The 26,538-nt window shown below is 45.3% G+C and overlaps 2 protein-coding genes across 8 annotated transcripts in view; one reads left to right on the top strand and one right to left on the bottom strand.

The window, feature by feature from the left end:
• The window catches only part of vps8 (VPS8 subunit of CORVET complex), a 44,898-nt gene that overhangs the window by 3,074 nt on the left and 15,286 nt on the right, over nt 1-26,538 (top strand). Inside the window, 9 exon segments of the mRNA XM_030379877.1 lie at nt 21,358-21,482; nt 21,699-21,785; nt 22,595-22,662; nt 23,164-23,317; nt 23,704-23,763; nt 25,253-25,360; nt 25,630-25,710; nt 26,107-26,277; nt 26,437-26,511. Of these exon segments, the coding sequence (XP_030235737.1) occupies nt 21,358-21,482; nt 21,699-21,785; nt 22,595-22,662; nt 23,164-23,317; nt 23,704-23,763; nt 25,253-25,360; nt 25,630-25,710; nt 26,107-26,277; nt 26,437-26,511 (929 nt within the window).
• Nucleotides 205-15,966, bottom strand: LOC115560456 (DELTA-stichotoxin-Hmg2b). 7 transcript variants are annotated; one of them, XM_030379883.1, is made up of 7 exons: nt 11,427-11,736; nt 8,896-8,965; nt 8,624-8,796; nt 8,475-8,530; nt 2,618-4,037; nt 2,043-2,123; nt 205-983 (listed from the first exon to the last, which is right to left on the bottom strand). In XM_030379883.1, the coding sequence occupies exons 6-7, from the start codon at nt 2,108-2,110 to the stop codon at nt 557-559; spliced, it is 495 nt and encodes a 164-aa protein (XP_030235743.1). In that variant the 5' UTR covers nt 2,111-2,123; nt 2,618-4,037; nt 8,475-8,530; nt 8,624-8,796; nt 8,896-8,965; nt 11,427-11,736; the 3' UTR covers nt 205-556. The 7 variants fall into 7 exon arrangements, 6 of the variants coding, with proteins under 6 accessions (XP_030235743.1, XP_030235744.1, XP_030235746.1 ...); XM_030379884.1 differs by lacking the exon at nt 11,427-11,736 and adding an exon at nt 9,474-9,489; XM_030379886.1 differs by lacking the exons at nt 8,624-8,796; nt 8,896-8,965 and having other exon boundaries at nt 11,427-11,733.

The following is a 26,538-nucleotide window of genomic DNA, read 5'->3' as shown; positions in this document are numbered from 1 at the left end:
GATTAGCACCCAGTGCTCCCTGGGTCTCTGCGTGGTATCGGCTGTCTGAGTCATGAGGACGACTGGGATGTTGGGCGGGGCGGGCCGGTGGAGTGGTCTGGCTGTCTGATTTCAGCCGTACCTCCTTCAACGATCACCACAGAGGTTTTAGTGCAACACACTCAGATACAAGAGGTGAGGTAAAATAACGGGGAGTCAAAAATATAAAATTATAATTTCTTTAATTCAAATGATAAATGACTTCCTAGCAATAAAGAATGACGCCAACCGCTGTTGAATGTCGTTAGTGGGCTTTAGTGCACCGGTTAAAAGATAACGATCACCTTTATCATTATTACCTTTTATTATCAAGATACGATTTGATTGAAACCACGGGAGGGTTCACACACACAGCACCACCCTTCCTCCACCTCCCCTGTCCTAGTCTAGCTCACCTCCTCCCCCTCCTCCACCTCCCCCTGTCTTTGTCTAGCCATGCTCCTTCCCCTCCTCCACCTCCCCCTGTCCTAGTCTAGTCCCACTCCTCCACCTCCTCCACCTCCCCCACCTCCCGGCCCTAGTACATGCCCAGGTCGTTGATGTCCACCCTCACCACGGCCTCCCCTGAGTCAGACATGGAGGCGCCGACCACCACGTAGTCGCCCTCGTAGGACACGCCCCCGCCGTCGGCCTTGGCGCGGGCGAAGCGGTCCTCGGAGCCGTTGTACAAGGCGTCGTACAGGCTGTAGTCGCACTCGGTGCCGCGCTCGAACACGCCCACGGCGCACCAGTTGGAGTAGAGGATGCGGTCGTAGGGCACGGAGTACATGACGGCCAGCAAGTGGCTGTAGTCGTTGAGATCGTAGTTGAACAGGTTGTAGGTGAACACGCCCACCGCGCCCGTGGCCGCGCCCTCCGTCTTGTTGAAGAAGGCGCTGGCCTGGGAGCACGGGCCGACCATGGGGGGCAGGGGCACCTCGCAGCACCCGCTCTCCATGAACACCCTGAGGACGGGGGGGCCAAGGACAGCAGGTTAGCACCCGACAGCTCCCAGGGGAGCCCCATGGAGCAAATACAATGACCCGAATATGATGTTTACATTGAGGGCGTATAGCAGACGCTTCTATCCAAAGAGACTTACATTAGTCAGAAGTTAGAGAAACAATATATCACTGTCGGTACGGTAAGGATGTTCAAAGAACCAAGTGTCGAGCACTAACAATCACTAAGTTAACCCATTCCCTGTGTGCAAGAAACATAGCTAGGCTAAGATGCTACACCATGCTAAGTCATTTGATCGTAATTGTTTGGTTTGACTCAGCATATTTTTATCAGATGGCCTCAGTGGGTCCAGATGGGCAGGACAATGACCCCCAGACGCCAGACGTACTCAAACCAACAAATACGATCAAATGACTACTGTTGTGTCATTAGGGACCCACAGTGGATTCAGAAGCGGGTCGGGGTTAAGGCGTCTAGCTCAGGGCGGACTACAACCGGTTCGTGCGGATATCGGGGATCGAACCCGGTTCCTTTTGAATAGAAATGGGGAAAAAACCCATCCACGCTACTCTACTGTTCCCAAACCTTGGAAGATTATGCTTAATTCACATGATTAGCTATTACAAGCCGTTTTCGAAAATCTGCCTCTTCTGACCTGAGGTGTGTGTGTCTACCTAGATGTATGACGGATAGATGAGCAACGTTTGCTACAGTCCACTGGGTAGACTGGTAGACTGATCTGTCCAGCATACATCTTGGTAGACACGCCCACTTGTGATGTCAGAAGGGGCAGCTTTTCAAAGCGGCTTGTAACGGCTAATCACACTCAAACCTGGTGATATAAACGGGACCTCTAAGTACATTTGGAGCGGGAGGCTATGCATAGTCTGGTAGAACTCTGAACAAGTGAGTCTCTTGCGGAAAGCTGGTGAGCGACTCTGCGTCCAAAGCTGGTGAGCGACTCTGCGTCCAAAGCTGGTGAGCGACTCCTCTGCTAGTTCCACCAGCTTGTACTTCCTGTTCGAGTGCTTGCCGGTAAATAGAACCAATGGCGGGCCTACCTGGGGTCAGAGAGGCTGTACGACCCAGAGGAGTTGTTGATCTCCACGGTGCAGCTGCGGTGAGGCATGTTCTCTGCTGGGCTGGAGGAGACACAACGGGGGGTCAGGTTAAACCGGCTTAGGTGGCTGAAGCTGGTCGTCTTCTAGTGTCCTCAGTCCATCGCAGCAGTGGAAATTGTGAAGTAGGGGAGACTGTGGTGTGGTTTGAACTCAGAATGGAGATATTCATATTCAGCTCTTAATAATGAAACATTAAGTCATGTTGAGTGATGGGCGTGATCCTTTGTACTATTACTATACTACTGCTGCTTTTACTACTACTACTTACTACGTAACTATTAATATTATGTTCCTAGAACTATGCTAGTTACGACAGGATTGCTTTATTTTCTCCTAAAACATCTTAATGGAAACTGTAGGGTTGTCAAATCAATATTTTACCATTCCAGTTATATCTTGTGGTAGTGGTAGACCCTAAATATAATTCTAACCAATTGTTACGCAGAAAAACGACTCTTCTAGAGAACGTCTTTTAACAAGGTGGAGGGCCACCCAGCGATTCAAAATGGACGTACCTTTTTCACTTCCGAAACGGACCGTATATGACAAGAGGGCCTGGAAGAGTTTGCAGAAGATGAGGCCAGCGACGATGAGGAGGTCCGAGTGTGGGCTTGAAGAGTGTTGCTCTGAATGGGTACCGGTCACCTTGTGCTGCACCTCTCACCAACCTGAGGTTTTTATTGACTCAGGTAATCAAGACCTGGTGTGCCAGGCGACTTGTACCTTATCTCCCACACGCACTATCACTGCCTTCATTGGCCCCGGCCTCAGTGTCGCTCCTTCTGATTGGCTCCCCCCCGTCCCTGTTCTCTCCCTGGAACTCACCAGAAGTTGGACCACACCTGTACCTGAGCAAACAAGTCACAAGGCAACGCTCTTAAGGGCTTGTTAATCATCAGGACGGGAAACATCACGCGGGGTTCATCCTCCAGCACTCATCCCTCACTCTTCCTACTCAGTCCTTGATTGGGTAAGTGTGGGGACCTCTGACGAAACCGGACAGAGCGCTCCAGTAAACCCCCACTCGTAGAGTCGTTGTGGCCTACATTTGCGCCCTGAGAGGCGTTAGGCGAAAAGGCAGAGGCGTTATAATAAATGTGGCCTTATTTTCGAAAAATGTGGTAATGTGAACAAAAAATAAGTAAAGAATTAAGATAAGCAGAGGTGTAAGTATTGACACAACACTTGATTATCGTGTTTAAGGCTTTAATGCATTTATTAAGAGGGTAACCTACACAGACACCAATTGTTGTGTATTGATTTTAAAACCTGGTTTCATGACGGACCATCTGATTGATGTGGTTGAAACTACAGGGGCCGACCTTCACCCCTTAGTTAGAAAGGGGAACGTTGCTGACTCCACCTTCAGCACGGCATTGAATGTGTCAGACATGGTGGCTCGGACCACAAAGCCGTTACAGGAGACACTCGCCTTGCTGGCCTCAGAGGGCCTTTCTCTGAGCCCTTGGTCATGAGTTTGAGGAGATTGTCGTCGCACTTGGTCCGGTCAATGATGGCCACAGCGAAGGTCGTGAATCCTCTCTTCTGGGTACGGGCACGTGGAAACCAGACGGCCAGCATGTGTTGGCCAGCAGGATTGTAGGTGAATACAGCCATAAAGTCGTGGCCAAAGGGGCCGGTGACGGAAGACGCTGCCGCTGGAGTCTGACATCAGAAGGGGTGACGGGGGCAACGAGCATTGCCCGCTCGGCATGTACATCCTGAGGATGGGGACAGAGACAAGTGACATTCTGACAGCACCCAAACAAACACCAATATGACCAAGGACTGGCCACGACTATTTAGCAACATGTTTCAACACCCTGATGTTGTTTATCAATCGCTGAAGTGCTTACCCTGGTCCAAGAGGACGCTGGGGCTGGAGTTGGTGATCTCCATGGTTGCACGCTGAAGTTAGTCATGGTCTCAGCTGGGCTGGGGAACACAGTGGCCAGAAGGGTCAGATAAACACACTCATTAAAACATCTTCAAATAATGAGTTTAAAAATTAAAACGTCACCAATTATCAAAAGTGAATCACCATATTAATACCCAGTAGTTCTTGTAAATGAAATGTTCTTTCAATTTAGGCTGTAAATATACATTTTTGCCAATTGTAATGCGAGAGAAAGAAAAGGTTTGCCGAGATCTACCCTTTTTAGTGTTTTTTTTAAAAAAAGGACGAAGCGGCGATGAGAAGATAGCAAGGTGGGCTGAAGAGTTGGTGCTCTGAACAGGTTATCAATAAACTTGTGCTGGACCTGTCATCAACCTCAGGTTTTATGAGAAGGTTCCAGCTGCAAGGCTTTGGGCGTTTCAGTCCATGACACATTGACACAAATGACTACAGTGGAAAACATAATCACATGATATCTATGTAAGGCAAGAGGCAGGAGTGCATTTTCAATTTACAAGGTTTAACTTCACATTCTTTATCTGTCATTGGCATGAAATAAAAAATCTAACATGAAACGCTACCAGGAACGCCATTAGGCGTTCCTGGTAGCGTTTCATTGAATAATCATGAGGTGTTTCAAAGGCATACTGGGTTTCACAAGGCATACTGCGAAGCATAGTCGCAAGGCATACTATGCTTTCCTTCTTTAATGGCAATTTTTACTCCCTCATTCGATTTAGCAATCATGGAGCCTCCCTTGGGCTAACGTTAGTTCGATGCTACCCGTACTTACTACTAGATCTATTTTGAAACTTTTTGAGAAAATCGAACTAGCGAATGTTCCTGATGTTGACAGCCGTGCCAAGAAGAAGGGGGCCGGTGCTGACGATGAAAGTAAATGCCGGTTTATAGTCCTCCGTAAAGTGCTGTACATAGTCACGGAGAGCCCTCTCCATAGCGGAGAGCCTATTGAGACCTCTCAGTAGATTACGGGCGCATCCAAAAAATATTTAACTATCCTGTCGACGCAACGGAGACGGCAAGCACTGTGATGGTTCTCTAACAAAATAATTTCCGGAATCACTTCTCCGGTTTGACTTTGCACCTTATTTACTTAGTTTTGTACATTGTTTAACTTTGCACATTAAGGAGCAATAAAACACCAAATGTGATTTGAAAAAGCTTTGGAAGTTTATGTACAACACTATTTACATGGTTTGTAGTCAACACATAAGAACGATGGGCGGCGAATTGCATTGCGTATCCGACATCCCGACGGAGAACTTCGAATGCTCGAGGGGTCTCCGTAGTTACGATGTCAGATTACTGATTAAGTATTCTTCCTGGAACTTTGTACCTTTTCTTCAACCCAAGAAGTCCTCATCAATGGTTAGACGCAGTCAGCCTACATCATGGGATAATATATTTGGTGACGTAAACAAAACGATGTTGGCACACGTGGTAGTGTGTACCATTAAGGCCCAGTCATTACCGCAGCAACCGGGTGCGATTCCTGCCCGTGGTCCTTGGCTTCATGTCTCCTCTCTATCCCATATCTTCCTGTCTTACTCTACAGTAAAAAGGATAAAACCTTCAAACAATCAAAAATCATACACTTAGTTACAAACGCTTACTCCCCGAGCAGTTGACCGGCAACGCGGCTATTCAACAGTTTTTTTCCGGATTTACACCAGCATTGGGCAGTACATGTACATGGTCTGGAAGTTTTGCCTTATAAGATGTAACATACGCTATGGAGCAGCCTCTTTCAACCCCGTTTTACCACTCCTGCGGCTTATAGAACAATACGGTAATTCGCACAAAATAATAATCAGATGACTAGGACAAACAGACCGCACTATCGCTGCCTCTCATTGGCCTGGCCTCAGTGTCACTCTTTCGGATTGTCTCCCCCCGTCCGCCCCCTGTCCCTTCCCTGGAACTCACCAGAAGGTTGGACCACACCTGTACCTGAGTCACACCGCCAACGCTCTTAAGGGCTTGTTAATCATCAGGACGGGAACATCATGCTGGGTTCATCCTCCAGCACTCATCTCCCACTCTTCCTACTCAGTCCTTTGATGGGTGAGTGTAGTGTGCGCTGGTGAAACCAGACAGAGCGCTCCAGTAAACACCCCACTCATAGTCGTTTTCTTCTCCTTTTCGGCCCGCAGTGGTGGAACGAGCTCCCTGTCGATGTCAGGACCGCAGAGTCGCTCACCAGCTCCGCAAAAGACTCAAGAGTCACTTAGACTCTTAGGGCCCTATCTTGCATCCAGCACAATAACTTTCTACACTGACACATGTATCGTTGCTAGTTTGCACCCGGGCGCAAAGCTGATTTCCCCCCATCGCAATCTCGCGCCACTACATTTGCGCCCTGAGAGGCGTTAGGCGAAAAGCAGAGGCGTGTTCCAGCGCAAATGATACATGGAGGTATCTTACTGATCAATAAAGCCATTGCACCACTGAACTGGGCAGACCTCGTCAGATGATTGACTTGTTTAATTTTCATGTCAGTACTTCTAACTCAGTGGCTGTAAGTGGGTTATGATAACGATTAAGTCATTTTGCAAAAATGGCCAAAAAATATAGTATACCCAACCATACCCAACCTTTAAAGGTTGGGTATGGAATTCTCTTTTTGGCCATTTTGCAAAATTACTTGAAATACTTATCATAATTCATAACCCACTTACAGCCACTGAGTTAGAAGTACTGACATGAAAATTAAACAAGTCAATCATCTGTGGAACGGGCAGGGCTCGAAAAACTCCAGCCAATGATTTCCAGAACCACCGAGTGGCATTGGACAGTAAGTACGTCAAACGGTCGTACTGCACTCCCCCCGCACGTGACCCCTTCGTGCACATACTCAAAGCTTGTGACCCAGAGCAAGCTTCTGTTTGTTGTTATCCTGCGGTAGCTACTGGAGCTAGCTAACTAGCTAATGGCTCGCTCTCGCACATCTATTAGCTCGTGCATGATTGAGCGTCCATGTACTTGGAATGGGTGGAGTCAGAGTTGAAGGAGAAGGGGTAGGACCATTTGAGTTGTGTATATTCAAAATCTGCTGGCGTTTCGCAAATCCCATACAACCTTTAAGTGATCCGCCGCTATAGAATGGCCTACCACAAGTGCTAGCAACCAAACTCACAGAATGTAATTCACAAAAAGAAATGAGCAACCAAAACAAATGGGGAATTGGCCAACTACGTGATCACTAGTGATCCGCAGCAGTTACAAACAGCCTCCCACTAGTGTCAAACTCGATAATCAAAAGAAACAAACTGAAAAATTAAAAAACACAAATGCACAAACCAGGCCCAAAGGATCTAAACATGCCTGATAGCCCACTGGCTATCCGCAGCTATAAAAAGGCCTCCTGCCAGTGGCTTAACAGAAGCAGGGCTCAAACAAACCATAAACAGAATCCCCAAATTAAACCAAACACTTCCCCAGGACACACACTCACGCACACGCAAACACTCTACACACACACTAATTGCGACACGGACAGATGGAAACACACAAGGACCAGACAACAGATAGCCGGATATGGTTTAAAGGAGTCGTCGTTAGCGTCTTCGCCGCTATCTTCCAGGCTAGCCCAAGACGGCTAAGGCAGCTTTGCAGGTAAGCAACGGGTGGCAAAAAACAGCAGTCGGCAAACGACACAATCGGCAGTACCTAGAAGGCATACAGGGGCCTGTACTAGTACGAACCTCGATTAGAGGTTTAGCGAGGGTATGTTGAGCTCAAAGCCTGGGTTACGTGGACCCAACGAAAGTCGATCTCTTTAAGCGTCGCTGTATCACCATGGTGACTTATGCTTGCAACCAAACCTGGTCGGAGCAGGTTTTCAGCTTATTCTACCCGGAGATAGGCTCCTTAAATCGGCGTGCGCAGCTTCCTAGCCCCTCCTCCGTCAATGGGGTCACCATTTGTGGGTGTTCCCGTGGACCTCGCGCACTTATCGGACAGGGCGCCTCTCCGGAGACAGAAGGTTTTTCAGGACAGAACCGATCCCTTGGCATTGTCTGACGATATTCTTTGAGAGATACAGATTCTCATCAGAGGGTATTCGTTATTTGATCGTCCTTGTTGGACCGTAATGTAGGCAATGCAATGCTACACAAAGAAGCCGTGCACTTACTGTTGCGCAGTGTGTCTGTGTTTCAAGTTCAAAGGTGGCCCCACGTTCAACGTACATTAACCTTGGATAGTCCAAGTGCCGTGTTGTCCATTATCCTTTACATAACCGCTATGTCAGTGACACAATTAGGCCTAGGTATTTTTTATTCTACAAATTCATATTATAGCTGTGAGAATTGTTAAGAAAAATCACCTCCATAGTCGCCCTGGAGTCACAGGGCGACAGAGTCTCCTGCTAGAATTCAGGGAAACCTAGACATTCTTTCCAAAAATTAAACATTTAGAAGAATACGTGATACTTTGCTTTGATAGTTATATACCTCTGATTGGAGATTGATTGTCGGCGGCTCCTCCAAAATAATGTTTGTACCTTCAACTAAAAATGGACACAATTAATTTACACTCAATCATTTCACATTTGATTAGCAAGACAATTATTTATGTCCATTGCCAATACATGAATACATACTCATTACAAACGCATTGGATTGTCGTGTCGAGACAGTGGGGTCAGAGGACATCCCCCCTTCCACCATCATCGGCCGACCTTCGTTATTGGCGAGAGCCAGCTCCTCCGAAGTGGTGAAGGGTGGTGGAGCGGTCCCCCTCCCAGGCGTATTAATTTGGGTTTTCTTTTATTTGCTACAGTAAGAAACATGAGATTAAAGGTTGGAGCCTAGGCCATTGCAAATCATAGGCTAGATTCACCTGAAATTATTCAAATGGATGCTTACAACTTACCACATTGAATAATATTTTATATTTATTTTGGCTTGGCCCCCATGTTTGTAGGAGCTTGCTGGCACCACATCTATGGGGGTAAACGCATGATGATACATGATATTTTTTAGACAATATGCAGATCTTTCACTTACGAATTAACGCGTCGGCTATTTTTTGCCAGCACGCAACCCTAGGCCATATTATGGGCAACCGTTTTTCCCCTTGGCTGTGATTTGAACTTTGAATTCCTCGTTGGAGTTCATAATAATACACTGCTCTCCTTGGGTGAAATACACCGCTCTCGGCTCGATTCATTTCTCATTAGGGTGAGTCAAATGACGCGATAAACGCCCCTTTTATGTGAACGCGGCATTGAACCTAAAGCGGAAAACATGGTTCAACTAATTGAATCTAAAGTGAGCGTCGTGGTACCATTTAACTCTGATTGCGAGTTGCGTCTCTGTCGAGACAGGTTTTCCCAAGAAAGCCTGGGTATGTTCAGCGGAGGTTCGTGGTATACCCCCCAGGTCACCCCGTTAGTGCTCAACATAATTCTAAAACAAAAACAATAGCGATCTAAAATAAGGGATACATACCAGGAAGTTGGCAACTTCCTACTTAAAGGGACTCTCACCTTTGTTGCATTTGAGAATTACAGCACATTCAAATCATCCCGCCTTCCTCCAATGCCCCACCCCCTAAGCGTTATTTTTTAGGAGTACAAAACTAAGCGTTATTTTTTAGAGTACTGTAACGACCTCGCCGGTGACATAATGATGTCGAGTCATTAGTAGTTGAAGGTAGTTTAATGAACCAAAACCAGGGTCACTGAAACCCGTAACATTGTAACCAACGGCAGAAAACCGACACAAAACAAACCCCGGTTACCCCGGCACCCCCACACGGTCTCACTCGCGTGCAGGCCCCCACCCTCCTGTTCTTCCAAGGCCCTCCCCCAGCTGACCTAATGATTCGCCCCCACGCTGATTGACAAGAAGAACATTACAATACATGCACATAGAACAACTGGCATAGCGGACAACGAAATATAATGTAACACATAACACACAAACTATTTAACTGTCCCAGGGTCGCTACAGTACAAAAGTTCTAGACTCCCATGGGTTATGTTTAGACTCCCAGGGGTCATAATATCTACCAGGGGTCTAGTAAACAGAAATTTAGCAGGTGGCTCACTGTAGTTTATGGGCTTCGTGTGATACCGTTTTGAGGCCCCATGTTGAAGGACAGTGGTCCCAACTGAGTATAAGAAAGGTGTATAAGCATTACAAACAGAGTAGCGGGACAACGTAGCGTCTGAGGCCGAAATGGGTCCCCTAATCGGACTGAATGTGCGGTTTGGGTGCCAACGGTCTGGAGGTCTTCCTGTAGCTCCAGAGTAGCGGGACAAACGTCGCGTCTGAGTCCGAAATGGTTCGCGTAATCTGGACCTGAGTGGTGCGGTTTGGGTGCCAACGGTCTGGAGGTCTTCCTGTAGCTCCAGAGTAGCGGGACAACGTCGCGTCTGAGTCCGAAATGGGTCCCGTATCGGACTGAGTGGTTGCGGTTGGGTGCCAACGGTCTGGAGGTCTTCCTGTAGCTCAGAGTAGCGGGACAACGTCGCGTCTGAGTCCGAATGGGTCCCGTAATCGGACTGAGTGGTGCGGTTGGGTGGCCAACGGTCTGGAGGTCTTCCCGGAGCTCCAGAGTAGCGGGACAACTTCGCGTCTGAGTCCGAAACGGGTCCCCTAATCGGACTAAGTGGTGCGGTTGGTTGCCAACGGTCTGGAGGTCCTGAGAATCATCCAGGGGAGCGGGACCACTTGGCTTCTGAGGCCGAATCGGGTCCCCTTGTCGGACTGAATGGTGCAGTTGGTGGCCAACAGTCTGGAGGTCTTCCTGAGGCTCCAGAGGAGGGTAACTCTGTGAGTCTGAGTCCGAGATGAGTCCCCTAATCGGACTGAATGGTGCAGTTTCAGTACGCCGTGGACCACTTTGGTCTGCCATCGTCAGTCGCTACGGTAGCTACTCGCTACTGTCTGCCGTGGAATCAAAACAAACCCTCTAGTTGAGGACGCGCCTTGATGACGCGGGCCCGAATGCGCCACAAGAAGCAGACGGAAAACCTTATATATCCATGCAGCAAACAGACAGGTCTGTCGGCCAATAAGGTCATTCGGTCCGAAGAATTTTATTGGTTGAAGTTTTCACTAAATATTATGAGAGTAAAATAATTGTTTGTTTTTACTCCTGGTGGGTCTGTCTTGCATATTAGAGTGTTATTACCTTATTAATACCAATTTAACCTTATCCAAAAAAAGTGTAAAAATGCAACAAAGGTAAGAGTCCCTTTAAGCCAGCGAGCTCACGGAGCACCGCTGAATGTTAACGTTCGGTAGGAATCCACACGAGAATGTTACACGGTCAATAATCCCGCACGCACCAGCAAGCAACAGGCAAAAGCGCTGCAAAGCGACCAGTGTGAAAAAGCAAATCACCATGCTGCAAACAAGAGTCAGAGCGTCCATAGGAAAAGTGTGCGTACGTACCGGTAGCTAGTGATGTTATGGTTTGCGTCGAGGCATCGGGGCGTGTGTCGGAGTACCTCGGCTCGTTCCCCGAACGAAGCTCCGTAGGCGAAATGATGTAGCTTGTGACGCTCGAGGCTTCATCTCGGGCTGTTCCGCGATATGGGTTCACAATTGGCACATTTTTACAAAAAGAAGACTACCCAGTTCCAAGATCACTTTAATGGCTATGTAATTAATGACACTCATTCTCAGTCATCATGCAGTTATATTATTACAATTATTAGTAGGCTACTGTAGTTGATAAGACATTCTATTTTGCCCGGGATGAAAATCTTTGTCAAATGATTTGTTTTCTACCATGAGCCTGGGAAATATTTATGAACGGCACGTATCACTGAAACGACTTTAATTCTCAAATGTTTTGATGTTGTAGGCTACGAAGCAAACATCACATCATCACAGGAAACTCTTTCTTTCATCATAATTTCATTCACCACTAGGTGTCCCTAGCGTACTCATTTGAAGCTTGGAGGTCGAACCACTTTGATGGTTCGTCTGGCTGCGAGGCTTTGACGTTTCATGAGGCGTCATCTCTGCACCACTACCGGTAACAAGTTGCCTGGAGGGGCGTATCAGGAAGTAACGAGGAGACAAATTGTGGCACCTCCCGACATAAAAAGCTACCTCAGAATAAATAAGATGGAGACGCAAGCCAATGGCGGCCCTGATCATTACGAAGGGCCAATTATGACAATATTTAGTCATAATTTTCGTTGATGAAAGCAACACTACACACGTAGGCAATACACAGCACAAACATGCAAACAATTTGCCTAATTGAAATATTATGATATCAAAGATTGTTCACATGTGTGAAACTGCATAGAAATAGCGTGTGGATTGTGGAAGGCTTAAATTCCATAAGCCTACTACATGAACACTGTAGTAGGCTATGCCATGCATTAAAATAATAATAATAATAATAATAAACTCGAGCAAAGTATATCCCAGCCTTCTAAAACAAAATCTCGTTTTAGGGTAAATGATAACATTGGTTAAATGATTTGGGAAAGAACAGCTGATACAGCGGTAATAAGTTTTATTCATAAATCAATGCATCTGCAAACACCATACAGCAAACACATACATTCTTAACACAGACATCATGTACCAGTCCATAACTTTTAGGATTGATGAGTATTTGATTGTGAGAAAACATAGTTTTACCGCGAGTGAGTGTTTAAAAGAATGAATGAATGCGGGTGATGAGTGGGGCGTGTGTGCACCCATCTGTTTAAACACATGCAAACTAAACACGGAACGCATAATACAGTCCATGGCCATGTATATTATTATATTATTAATATATTATTATATTAATGCATATTATGAGCACAAGTCGATAACGATAATGTATACAATACTGGTAAGAAACGATGTTTGTTAATGTATTGCGGCATATCATTAAATAAACCCACAGTTGGGTCCACAGGACCACATTTCTTATGTGTGTTAAGTTCTCTTTTGCGATATTTACCTGACGACTCAGTTTCTGAAGTTGTAGAAGAAAACGCTATTCCATGTGTGAATTAGGCCTATTATTTGGCCATAAACTGAGCCATTTGAAGTTTGAAATTCATGTGGTCACCCAGACAGCATAATGTAATTGGTCCAGATTTGGCCCAGGTCTTGTCTATCATTTGGCGCAGATCCGCTGAACAGGTCTGGGCCGGTCTCTTTCTTTCCAACGGCCCAACTCATGCGGTCATGCATCTATCTCAGCGTAGGCCGCAAGCTCGCTGTCAAAATATCAACTCGTCAAGTTCAAATGCGCTGGCTCTTACAGGGGTTGGGAGATGGAATTCTCATTGGTTTGTTTCACGTTATGCCCATTACACACCTACGGGTTTCAGACCAACCCATTTTAGATTTGCATCGGGTGCAAGAGTCATTTATCCGCCAGGTATAAAAGCAACAGCGCCAGCGATCCGCCCACAAAACTACTAGCGCTTCTCACATGGGTTTCAGACCGTTAAAATAGGGCCCTTACTTAGACACCGAGACTCTGCATAGCCATCCCTCTTATCCCCCCACCGTCCCCCCCTTACACACTTATTGTATGTTGTACATCCTGGCAGTTCGTTAAAAATTAGGAAAGATCTGTGACGTTTTCAGTGATATGCTCCTGAGGGATAAACATTTTAGTCAGCCCAGGTGGTTCACAGGTGGAGTGTGTACCATTAAGGCCCAGTCATTACCACAGTGAACGCGTTTCGATTCCTGCCCGTGGTCCTTTGCTGCATGTCTCCTCCTCTCTATACCATAACATCCTGTCTTACTCTACAGTAAAAAAGAATAAAACCTCAATCTAAAAAATCTAAAACAATTACACTACTTACAAACGCTTGCTCCCCGAGCAGTTGACCGGCAACGCGGCTATTCAACCGTATTGTTCAGGATTCACGCCAGCATTGGGCAGTACATGTACAAGGTCAGGAGGTTTTGCCTTATTAGATGTGGCATATACTATGGAGCAATTTCTTTCAACCCCATTTTACCGCTCCTGCGGCTTATAGAGAAATATGGTAATTTTTACAAAATAAGTGATTGGATGACTAGGATAAACAGAGGTGTAAAAAATGATGCAACACTTAATTTCTGTGGTTAAGGCTTTAATGCGTTTTCTAAGAGGGTATCCTACTCTGACACCCATTGTTGTGCATTGATTTTAAAATTTGGTTTCATGACGACCATCAGATTGATGTGGTTGAAACTACAGGGGTCTTCACACAGAGCCGGTCTTCACGCAGAGCCGACCTTCACCCCTTTGGTAGGAAGGGGAACGTTGCTGACGTTCACCTTCAGCACGGCATTGGGTGTGTCAGACATGGTGGCTCGGACCACCAAGCCGTGACAGGAGACACTCGCCTTGGTTGCCTTCAGAGGGCCTTTCTCTGAGCGCTTGGTCATGCGTTGGAGCAGATTGTGGTCGCACTCGGTCGGGTCATAGATGGCCACCTCGAACTCGTTGGAACTATGGCTGCGTTCAGAAGGCACTTTGAACCAGACGACCAGCATGACGCCTTTGTCAAGCAGGTGGTAGATGAACAGACATTCCAAGGCGACGCCTGCGGGGCTGGTGAAGGAGGCTCCGCCATCGGAGCCCTCTATCAGTATGGGTGACAGGGGCCCGGCCACGGAGCATTGCCTGCTCGGGAGCATCCTGAATAAGGGGACAGAGACACTCGGATGACACCCAAACAAACATACCAATGTGACCAAGTACTGGCCACTACTATTTAGCACGTGTTCAACACCCTGATGTTGTTTGTCAATCGATGAAGGGCTTACTCTGGGTCCGAGAGGACGCTGGAGCTGGAGTCCGAGAGGACGCTGGAGTTGCTGATCTCCACGGTGCAGCTGAAGAAAGACATGGTCTCTTGCTGGGCTGGGGAACACACAAAATAATGAGTTTGAAATGAGAGACGTCACCAATTATCAAATTCAGGAGAATTTGAATGTAGAATGTAGAATTCAGGAATTCAAAGAGGCAGAATGTTTCCAATGAACATTTTTCATCGTCTCTGTGTGTAAAGTAGGGATTTGAATTGTTTTCCGACCGATAACCGACATGGAATTCTATTTTTATATTTTTTAATGCTTTTCTTCATTGGAAAAAAAGGCTGGCCCAATGCATGATCTCAAATTCCAACTTCATATAATCGTTTAATTTTCCAAAGGTATATTCAAATAGTTAAACACCTACATCAGATTTTTGTTAGGTGTCCACTGGTTATGTCAAGCATGTGTGAGCATATACTTTATTAAATAAAACAGATTATTACTCAGGCTTTTATTACGACTAACTAATGATACCAGCTATGAAGCCACTTGGTCACGATTAGAATATAGCAGGCTAACAGCCAATCGGTTAGTTTAAAGTCCTCCTAGTGACAAATCTTGACAGTTTTGTCAGTCTCGACGTTTCTCAATTCTCTTCGTTGAGAGGAAAAAAGCAGAAACAGAATTTCTAAAAGCGTGGATATACCTAAATTTGTAAAGTACATAACAACAGTATGCATTAAGATTGCATCATGCCTGACAACTTCACATATTAAAGGTAAATGAAATCTTTAAGGCAAAATAACGTCAATAATTGATGACGTACTGATTAACTAAACAACGAAATTACAGTTATAATGTTTGATTCCAAAATTAACAAAGGATACTTTGGCAATTAGAATATTTAGGGACAACTCTTTATTTTTATGGATGTATATATTTTTATAATTAGTACAAATTGACAGATTAACAATTAAACAATTAAAAAAAATTGTATCTGTTATCTGTCCAAATATTTGAGATTAACAGCTAAACAGTTAACTGTTAACATCGCAAGTGTAAGTTTAGAAAAACTCAGATTTTTACAATAGGAACCCTTGAATTGTAATGTAGAAGAAAAAATAGTTTACCCTTTTTGGTGTTTAAAAAAAAAAAAGGACGAAGCGACGATGAGGAAGGCAGCGAGGTGGGGCTGAAGAGTGGTGCTCTGAACGGGTACCAGTCAACTTGTGCAGGTTTTATTCACTCAGGGAATCAAGACCTGTTGATAACCACCATATCACCCACCCACACTATCGCTGCCTCTCATTGGCCTAGGCCTCAGTATCGCTTCTCCTGACCTCACTTTCGCCATGACATTAACAAATAACTAAACATGTTACTTATGGATTGAACCCTTAATTATATTAAGGGTTAAATCACCATGCAACCTTCCTGGAATTTACAGTACATTTCCTTGTTCCGTGATCCAGAACTGAAGGAACAACAGTGGTGACTGCTTTATTTATATATTTATATACATACACATACATACCTATTCTTTTTTGCAACCTTTGTTTCATTTACAGAAGTTGTTTGTTCCGGTGCAGTCCGCATATGTGTACTATAATATGTTACAAGACAGAAGAGATGTTCCGATACAATGTTATCATTCCCAGTACCGATTCCGACTCCTGAACTTCGGCATCGCTTCACTTCAATTCTTTTTTCTTCTATGTATCTATATTTTTCAACCTTTGTTTCAACCTAAAGAAGTTGTTTGTTCCGGTGCAGTTCGCATACTTAAGATGAATAAGTTTGGCCAAAATATATATATGTATGTATATTAGTTCTCATACTATATATATATATATATATATATATATATATATATATATATATATATATATATATATAATAGATACTAGAAGGGATGTTCGGATGCAATGTTATCCTTCCCAGCACCGCTTCCGACTCCTGAACTTCAGCACCGGTTCACTTACTGTCAATTCTTTTTTTTTTTCCAGAACTAGATCATTTGCATTTATAATCTATAAATGTAATATAGTTAAGTGTGAGCATCCATGTTATTCCAACTTGGTAGCTCGAACGCATGTAGGTCGGTGATGATGCGTTTCTGATTCCGACACAGTACATTATTTTTAGCTTGTTTCATCCAAGTTGTGCGAGTCTCCCGTCGGCTACCCCTGGGTACCCAAACCCGTGCAGGACTCTGCCTCAGGTGCCATAAAGGGCTTTTCAGACGGGAAGCGTATGTCGCGCCTGCTAATAAATTCTCAATGGAGAGGCGAGCAGGCAGAGAGGAGGCACAGCTTCCTGTCGAGCGGCACGACAAGCGGGCACACTCCTGCAGGCTGTCGCTTCCGTGCTCGTCGAGCGCATGAGCATATACGTGGAAACAATTGGGATAGATGAGAATCACAATAAAAAAGCACTCGCCGATACCCGATACTTCATTTTAGGCAGTACCTGAGGAATTTCCGATACTGGTATCGGTATCGGAACAACTCTACTCAGTCATAGATGGCCACAGCGAAGTCGTTGGAACCATTGCTGCATTCGGAAGGCACGTTGAACCAGACGGCCAGCATGACGCCTTTGTTAGGCAGGAGGTAGGCGAACAGACAGTCCAAGTCGTCGCCTGCGGGGCCGGTGAAGGAGGCTCCGCCATCGGAGCCCGGCATCAGAAGGGGTGACAGGGGCAAGGAGCATTGCCCGCTCGGCAGGAGCATCCTGAATAAGAGGACAGAGACACTCGGACGACACCCAAACAAACATACCAATGTGACCAAGTACTGGCCACTATTATTTAGCACGTGTTCAACACCCTGATGTTGTTTGTCAATCGATGAAGGGCTTACCCTGGGTCCGAGAGGACGCTGGAGCTGGAGTTGCTGATCTCCACGGTGCAGCTGAGAAAGACATGGTCTCTGCTGGTCTGGGGAACACAGGGGCAGGTCCAGAAGAGTCAGATAAACACACTCATTAAAACATCTTCAAAATAATGACTGAGACACGACACCAATTATTAAGTGAATCCACCATATTATTATCGGGTAGATCTTGTAACTAAAATGATCTTTCAATTTAGGCTGTAAATATAAATGTTTGTCAATTGTTATGGGAGTGAAGAAAACAGTTTTGCCTAGATCTTACCCCTTTCAGTGTTTAAAAAAAAAAAGGACGAAGCGACGATGAGGAAGGCAGCGAGGTGGGGCTGAAGTGTGATGCTCTGAACGGGTACCAGTCAACTTGTGCTGGACCTCTCACCAACCTCAGGTTTTATTCACTCAGGGAATCAAGACCTGGTGATGCCCACCTTATCTCCAACCCAAACTATCGATCCCTCTCATGGTCGTAGCCTCACTATCGCTTCTCCTCACCTGACCTTTCCGCACCTTTCCCCCTGGTTCGGTGATTAATAAATAACTAACATGTTACTTATGATTTAATCCTTAATTATATGCTGCATAATTTTGTTGATGTTGTAAACAGAATGACGTGATTGTGGAGAAACCAAACCAAAGCCTCACTAAAAAAAAGACCATGCAGTCTTTGTGTGTGATTAGCCAGAAACAGGAGGCATGATTCATTTTTATCTCATTTCCCTGTTTAGTGTTTTGTCCATGAAATTTATAGTGCAGTCCGATAAATGGTGAATAGACTGCATTTTCTAACCAGTGCTTTTCTTACCAGTGGCCACTCAAAGCGCTTTACAATATTGCCTAACATTCACCCTTTCATGCACACATTCACACACGACGGCGGTGTCGACCATGCAAGGCGACAGCCAGCTCGTCAGGAGCAGTCAGGGTGATGTGTCTTGCTTAGGGACATCGCGGAACTCAGCTAGGAGGAGCAGGGGATCGAACTAGCGACTTTCTGGTTACCAGTTAAGTCACTCTACCTCCTGAGCCACATGCCACCCCTAGGGGGATGAGGGTCTCAGACGGTCTGGAAGGTTTTCTTGCCAATGAAAGAAATCATGCTGGGATTTGAAAGCCGAGGGTTTTTGGTTTCCTTCAAAATGTTAATCTTTAACTTAAGGTCTGTACTCTGACTATAATCTTTAACTTCAAGGTCCGTAAATGTGTAATAAATCACACATTTCATACAATGAAACTTGATAATCAATGAAATATGTATATTTGTCCTTCAATTTCCTGTTCATTTCCTTGTTCCGTGTTCCAGAACTGAAGGAACTCTTGTCGTTTCTTAAAACACAACTACAGTTGTGACTGCTTTTTTTGTGTGTATATATGTGTGTATATATATATATGTATATGTATATATATATATATATATATATATATACACAAAAAAGCAGTCACAACTGTAGTTGGGTTTTAAGAAACAACAAGAGTTCCTTCAGTTCTGGAACACGGATGTGTATATATATATATATATATATATATATATATATAGAGATAGAGATAGAGATATATATAGATATAGATATAGAGATATATATAGATATAGATATAGATATAGATATATAGAGATATATAGAGATATAGATATAGATATATAGATGTTCCGATACTATTTTGTCCTTCATGATTCTGTAAATAGTTAAGGGTGAGCATCAATGTTTTTCCAACTTGGTAGCTCAAACGCACGTAGGTCTGAGATGATGCGTTTCCCATTCCGACTTTCCACCTGCGACCGTTAGCTAACGCAGCACAACACCGCAGTGTTTGTGACGTTCTTTGCCTGTGTAGTAAATTAGCTAGTCATGTGATGGTATCAGATTGGCGCATAGACTTGCGTACTCGCCGATACCGATACTGCATTTAAGGCAGTATCTGAGGAATTTCCGATACTAGTATCGGTATCGGAACATCTCTACTAAACAGTAAATATATGCTGCAGAGCCCATTTCCTGCATCCCCATTCCTTCCTGAAAGCCCTGTCTTTGAAGCTTTCTTTTTTTATCAAGTTAAAGGGGTAGTTCGGAATTTTGGACATAGGGCCTGACTCCGAAGTGAGCATTGGTATTCTATATCACTGGAGACAGTTTTCAACACATTTCATTCAGTCCTTCTAGTTGCAGAGTTCGCTCGTGCTAGGCTAGCGCAAGTAAACGGGCAATGCTAGCCTGCTATTAAAAACAGCCTTACCCACTCCACAGTACACCCGAGGTAAATCAATTATAACGACACAGACTATACATCTAAATGTCTGTTTATAGAATAATGTTAGAAATAAAACCAACACTGCTCCCTGGACACACAGTGCTGGAAGGCGATCACACTGCTCACTGAGCTCTGGTGATGGATTTGCCATTGGTTTTCAGTGTGTTGTAGGCTTCAATCGACTTTTCCATAGCTGGAGCCTGCCTTGGATCGAACACCCTTACCAGCCTGTAGACCTCTCTGGCTGGATGTATGTCCCAGTGCTTTGAGAACTTGGTGAAGGCCAAGTGGAAGGCATCTGTCGTGATTCGGTTACAAACCTAACCAGCGCATAGTAGAATTCCGCTTCTGCTGAGAAAGTAGTCCCTCGATGATTCATGCGATGCATGGTTAGTTTTATTTCTAACATTATTCTATCAACACAGACATTTAAATCTATAGTCTGGCGTCATAATTGATTTACCTCGGGTGTACTGTGGAGTGGGTAAGACAGTTTTTAATAGCAGGCTAGCATTGCCCGTTGACATGCGCTAGCCTAGCACGAGCGAACTCTGCAACTAGAAGGACTGAATGAAATGTGTTGAAAACTGTCTCCAGTGATATAGAATACCAATGCTCACTTCGGAATCAGGCCCTATGTCCAAAATTCCGAACTACCCCTTTAACTTAATTAAGTATAATATGGAAATGTATACAGGAAGGGGAATTACATTACAAAGTTATATAAAAGTTAATAAAAAAGACTCAAAATATTGGGGTGTCTGCGATGTGGCGGTTGTCTAGTGTCTGTTTCACAACGTATTAATATGGTGTTCTCTCTTCATCATGCCTTCGATTCGATGCCCCCCACAGGAAAAGGTAGGGTCTCTCTGAGGGGTGCATGCTGCTCATGTGTGTATCCTGGACCATTCATCATCATCATCTTTTTCTGCCCCTTTTATGTATATAACCAACCCTTTATACATTGCTATGTGTGTGGGGTGTTTGGGTTCTCATACACATCCAGGGGGAAGCATATAGGTATAATCTTAATAAATGTATTATAGGAAAGTGATTATGTCTGTTGCTAACTCGGTAGACAGATTAGCATCTGAGCTAACCTGTTGTCCTGCTTCACGTCGCTGCTCTGCTGCACGTCCACCTTGTTCCCTTTTGTATTTATTAATATGCATTACTTATTATTCATTCATTTGTTTATTCCTCACGGGATTCCCCGAATTGATGGTGACCTTTCCATTCATACTTGTTCCCACTGCATGGCTTTTCTCCTGAGAGGTCTGAGTTCCCGTGGGTGTTGTGAGTGTGAGTCCGGCACACAGCAGGGGATGATTCCTGTCAGACATGTTGAATGCTGATTAGCGACGGAACACACCGCAACCAACCGGCGATCCAGAGAGCAAAACCGGAGAAACACAACGTAAGTGAGGCGATTTACCCGGTCTATCTAAACCGTGTTGCCTCCTGTCTTCCAGATGTCAATCAGGCGCTGCGGCTGTGCCTGGGAACCACGGCAACGGGGGCGGAGTTTGGCGCCGTGTCCGCCCTCAGTATCAACCATGACTGCTCGCGGTTGCTGTGTGGTTTTGCCAAAGGGCAGGTTCGTACACACACACACACACACACACACACACACACACACCACACACACACACACACACACACACACACACACACACACACACACACACACACACAGACAGAGAGGAAGATCATCTCTTCTCATACAGCAATGCACTTGTCATGGAACACAGATTGATGAAGAACAAATATTTTCCAAATGAAAGTATTCTGAAGCAGAGTGTGTGTTCCTCAGATCACCATGTGGGATCTGGCCAATGGGAAGCTGCTGAGGACCATCACAGACGCACACCCCCCTGGGACCGCGATACTGCATGTCAAGGTAGGCCTACTAGTATACACTCACTACTGCATGGAAAGATACTAGTACACACTCACGACTGCATGTCAGGGTACTATGCACACTCACTACTGCATGTCAAGGTACTAGTACACACTCACTACTGCATGTCAAGGTACTAGTGCACACTCACTACTACATGTCAAGGTACTAGTACACACTCACTACTGCATGTCAAGGTATTAGTGCACACTCGCTACTGCTTGGAAAGATACTAGTACACACTCACGACTGCATGTCAGGGTACTATGCACACTCACTACTGCATGTCAAGGTACTAGTAAACACTCACGACTGCATGGCAAGATACTAGTACACACTCACTGCTGCAGGTCACGGTTATAGTCGACACTCACTACTGCATGTCAAGGTACTAGTACACACTAACTACTGCATGTCAAGGTACTAGTACACACTAACTACTGCATGTCAAGGTACTAGTACACACTCACTGCTGCAGGTCACGGTTATAGTCGACACTCACTACTGCATGTCAAGGTACTAGTAGACACTCACTACTGCATGTCAAGGTACTAGTACACACTCCAATACTACTTGTTTAGGTTTTAGTACACACTCCAGTAGTGCATTCTAAAGTAAAATAACACTCGAACAGCTTGTCAAACAACAACTAACTACAAATGTTTATCAACAGATTAATTAACTAGCATAATGGAAAGATTAATAACAACAGATCCATTAACAGTAATATTAACAGATTAATAACAACAGATTAATGAACCAGTATGATTGACAGATGTCTTGCCTCAACATCTTTTCTTTGGGCTCAGTTTACAGACGACCCGACACTGGCCATCTGCAACGACAGCGGAGGATCAGTGTTTGAGTTGGCCTTCAGGTAAACAAATACATCCAGCAAGTACTAACATGTAACATGTTAATGACCTGCAGTTAACAAGAACTACACAACATATTTATGACCTTGAGGTGAAAGTTGTACACAACATGTTAATGACCTGCAGTAAACAAGCACAACACAACATGTTAATGACATGCAGTTAACAAGTACTACACAGCATGTTAATGACCTGGAGATAACAAGTACTACACAACATACCTCCTTCTAATGCCCTAATCTCAATCTGCTCCTGAAAGACTTTTTTTCCAAAATGCAATGAAAATCATATAAACCACTTTCCCTCTGGATAAAAATGTCTCCTTAATAAATAAATGGCCTGTTTTATTGATATATGAAAAATTACCATTAGCCTGATAACCTGTAGTTAATGAAAGGATGATTGTATCTGCTGCCCTCTAGTGGACGGAAATAAACAAGTGCTGCTTTAAGTGAGCGTATCAAACACACGTGTGTCCTGACGTTCTGGTCGTCCTCTGCCAGGAGGGTGATGGGCATGCGGTCGTGCGACTCGCGCTGTCTCTTCAGCGGCTCTAAGGGGGAGGTGTGCTGCATCGAGCCACTGCACACCCCCCCGGACCTGAGGGACCACCCCATCACACCCTACTCCCTGCTGGCCATGGGCTCCCTCACCAAGGTATGGGCTCTGGGTCAGGGTCGGCGGTGAATAGAAGTCATTATGGGATGCATGAACTGGGATGATCCCGGGTGGAATGTTTTGGGGGCAACAGCGCCCGAATTACCCAACTGTAGGAGAATGAAAAAGGAAAAGGAAATAGAAAATAAGAAGGTTGGTTTCAGTGTATGATGTCACACACATTCAAAGCAGCCATTTATGATCAAAATAAAAACTATCTGGTTTCTTGGGTATTGTAGAATTATTGGTCGAGAAGTACCAAGATGGTCAGTTTAACCTATTTTATGGCATGTGATTGAAACCATCGTATTAACCAATATATATATAATCACATAATATAAACCCATATATCAAGGTAAATGTAAAGCCAATTTCTTCTGTTTCAGATTCTTGTGATCGGACTCAAGCCCTCCCTCAAAGTATGGATGACCTTCCCCTACAACAAGGTCTGTCCTCGCCTCAACTCCATCTCTCTCTTCCCTCTCTCCTTCTCTTCTATGAACTGTCAATCAGTTGCCAATCAGGCACCTGATTGGCAGCATCTCGGGGTACCAGAAGCTCAAAACATGGGTCAATAGCACCAGCAGATTAACCTGTTTGACAATGGCAGAAAAGATTTGGCAAATTTTTCATGGGCGCCACCCACATACTCAACGCTGCTACTCATCCCAAAATGCATGTTCCTTACAAATGGGGCACCATCTGAAAGGGAACTAAACAGGTTTTCCAACGGTAAAAGATTTATTGCCAAAAAGCATTGTTACCTCAGAGAAATAATCTACCATACATTAAATTTAGTTACTTTTTGTGCTAAATTTATGTAATATTTGTAATCTTATTGTTATTATTATTATGCATTAGAAAAGTACAAAACTCTCGTAGGGAAATAAAACATACTTCCATCAGGTACAAAATATAAAGGTAAGCATGATAATGCATTGGCAATAATGTTCACAACAAATGGGTGCTACATACTGGTGGTGGTTAGTGAGGTCCCCCCCCCCCCCCCCTTCACTGTAGGCGTCTTTGAGTGTCTAGAAAAGCGCTAAATAAATTCAATGAATTATTATTATTATTATTACAACAAGTCGTGCCATAAAGCTTTTTAAATGGAATTGAAACGGCGCCATCTGGTGGTTGTCAATATAATTGCACTTTCTATCCATGCGTTGCCTGTCAATCTACCCCCGTTTTACAGGGAGTACCAGTTTAGATTATTCAGATGTTGTTGTTTACACTTCATGCCCCTGACTGAGCGTACCGTTCCTTGCTCCCTCTGGAAGCGTTTCGTCATGCATCATGTGCGTGTCAAACGCAGGTCCAGACGTTGATATCCATTTTAACCCTGATTTACTAGCACCCGAACAATGTTACCAGTCACAGTTAACAGCTAAAGAGAAAAGTCGACTCTCTCTAACTTTCAATTAAATCCTGTTACATTTGTTCGTTTTAATCCCACTGTACATTACTTTTTTCCTTTGGCGGCCCTCAGTCAAATTTTGGGTTCCTAAATTGGCCCTCAGCTGTCAAAACTTTGAGAACCCCTGGTGTAATGCATACATAACATTGAGGGTAAGGGTTGAAGATCAACGAACAGCTGCTCTATCTAACTCCCAAAGCGTGACTTTTGCTACCTACAACATCTGAAGTGCGTGGGTCATGTATGTAGCCTGGACAATAGCGAACTACAGAAACAGATGATATTTGACCTGAGGTTTGGACTCGGATAGAGAGGCTGCTGGACATCAAGGATCGAGGCCAGGAGAATTATGATGAAGAGAACACAGTTCCTGCGATTGCTGGACGAAAGGTTAAAGCGGGAGCGCCCCGAAAGCCACTACTGCACCTAGCGGGAAAATATGATGATCATGATGATGATTTGTGACCCGTGCTCCTATGCGTCCCCCCCCCCCCCCCCCCCCCCTCCCCCTCCAGTCTGACCCCTCCAGTGTCCCCCAGCTGGCCTGGCAGTTTGTTCCCGCCCAGAAGACCTACAACCCCGTCCTGGCCTTCTGCAGGGGGGACACCGTCCACTTCCTGCTGGTACCCCGGAACCCTCTGACCACTTCCTGCAGACACGCCCCTTTCCCCTCTCATCAAGACGACTCACTTTCCCCTTACTCAGATTACATAGATACAAATAGCAGTGAAACTAACAACAATTCAACGAGTATATTTGCATTAAATGCTACATTATAAGACACAATTAAGAAATACAATTTTAATTGATACATTTTTAGAGTGCTGAGTTAGACATGTTGAGGCGTGTGCGCGTGCTGACCCCGCCCTCCCTCCGTCACGCGTGTGCCCAGGTGAAGAAGGAGGAGGCGGGCTCCATCCACGTGGTCAAGCAGAGGCAGCTGCACCTCAACTGTGACCTCATCAGCCTGAGCGTGAGTACCAGCAGGCCGATAACATCATCGGCCTCAAGGCGAGGGTGATGACATCATCGGCCTCAAGGCGAGGGGGATGACATCATCGGACTCGAGGCGAGGGTGATGACATCATCGGACTCGAGGCGAGGGTGGGCTGGTAACTGAAAGTTAGCTGGTTAGCAAGACGCCTCACCCTGACTGCTCCCGACGCGCTGGCTGTCGGCCTGCGTGGTTGACTCCGCTGTCGTTGTGTGAATGTGTGTATGAATGTGTGAATGTGAGGCAGTGTTGTAAATTCCTTTGAGCGGCCACTGGTTAGAACAACGCTTTATAAATGCAGTCTACCATTGACTGTTTTTCTGTGGACTTAATCGGTTGTGTAGGATGTTGAACCTTGTCTTAACCCCTCCCCAGTGGATCAGCAGCCGGACCCTGGTCTTGGTGAACAGCCAGGAGCAGCTGCAGGTGGTGGACCGGCCAAGCCAGGAGGTCCTGGACCAGCTGGACCTGGAGCAGGTGCAGCTGGTCTACAACAGCCGGCACTTCAAGTCTCTGGCCACCGGGGGCAACGTCTCAGAGGCCCTGGTGAGGAGGGAGGGAGGGAGGGAGGGAGGGAGGGAGGGAGGGAGAGAAGGAGGGAGAGAGGGAGAGAGGGAGAAGGAGAGAGAGTGAGAATGTTCTGATGTTACAGGAGAATGGTGGAGAGAGGATATGAGGAGTTGTGAAAATTGTGTGTGTGTGCAGGCGTTGGTAGGAGAGAAGGCCTGCTATGAGTCTGTCTGCAGCTACGCCGGGCAGATCCTGTATCTGGGCACCAAGGTATCCACCGGCTTCAGGATTTTTATT

Source organism: Gadus morhua, chromosome 15 (assembly GCF_902167405.1).
Source record: "Gadus morhua chromosome 15, gadMor3.0, whole genome shotgun sequence".
NCBI lineage: Eukaryota > Metazoa > Chordata > Actinopteri > Gadiformes > Gadidae > Gadus > Gadus morhua.
Note: the sequence above shows the minus strand (reverse complement) of the source record. Positions and strands in the feature narration are given on the sequence as shown.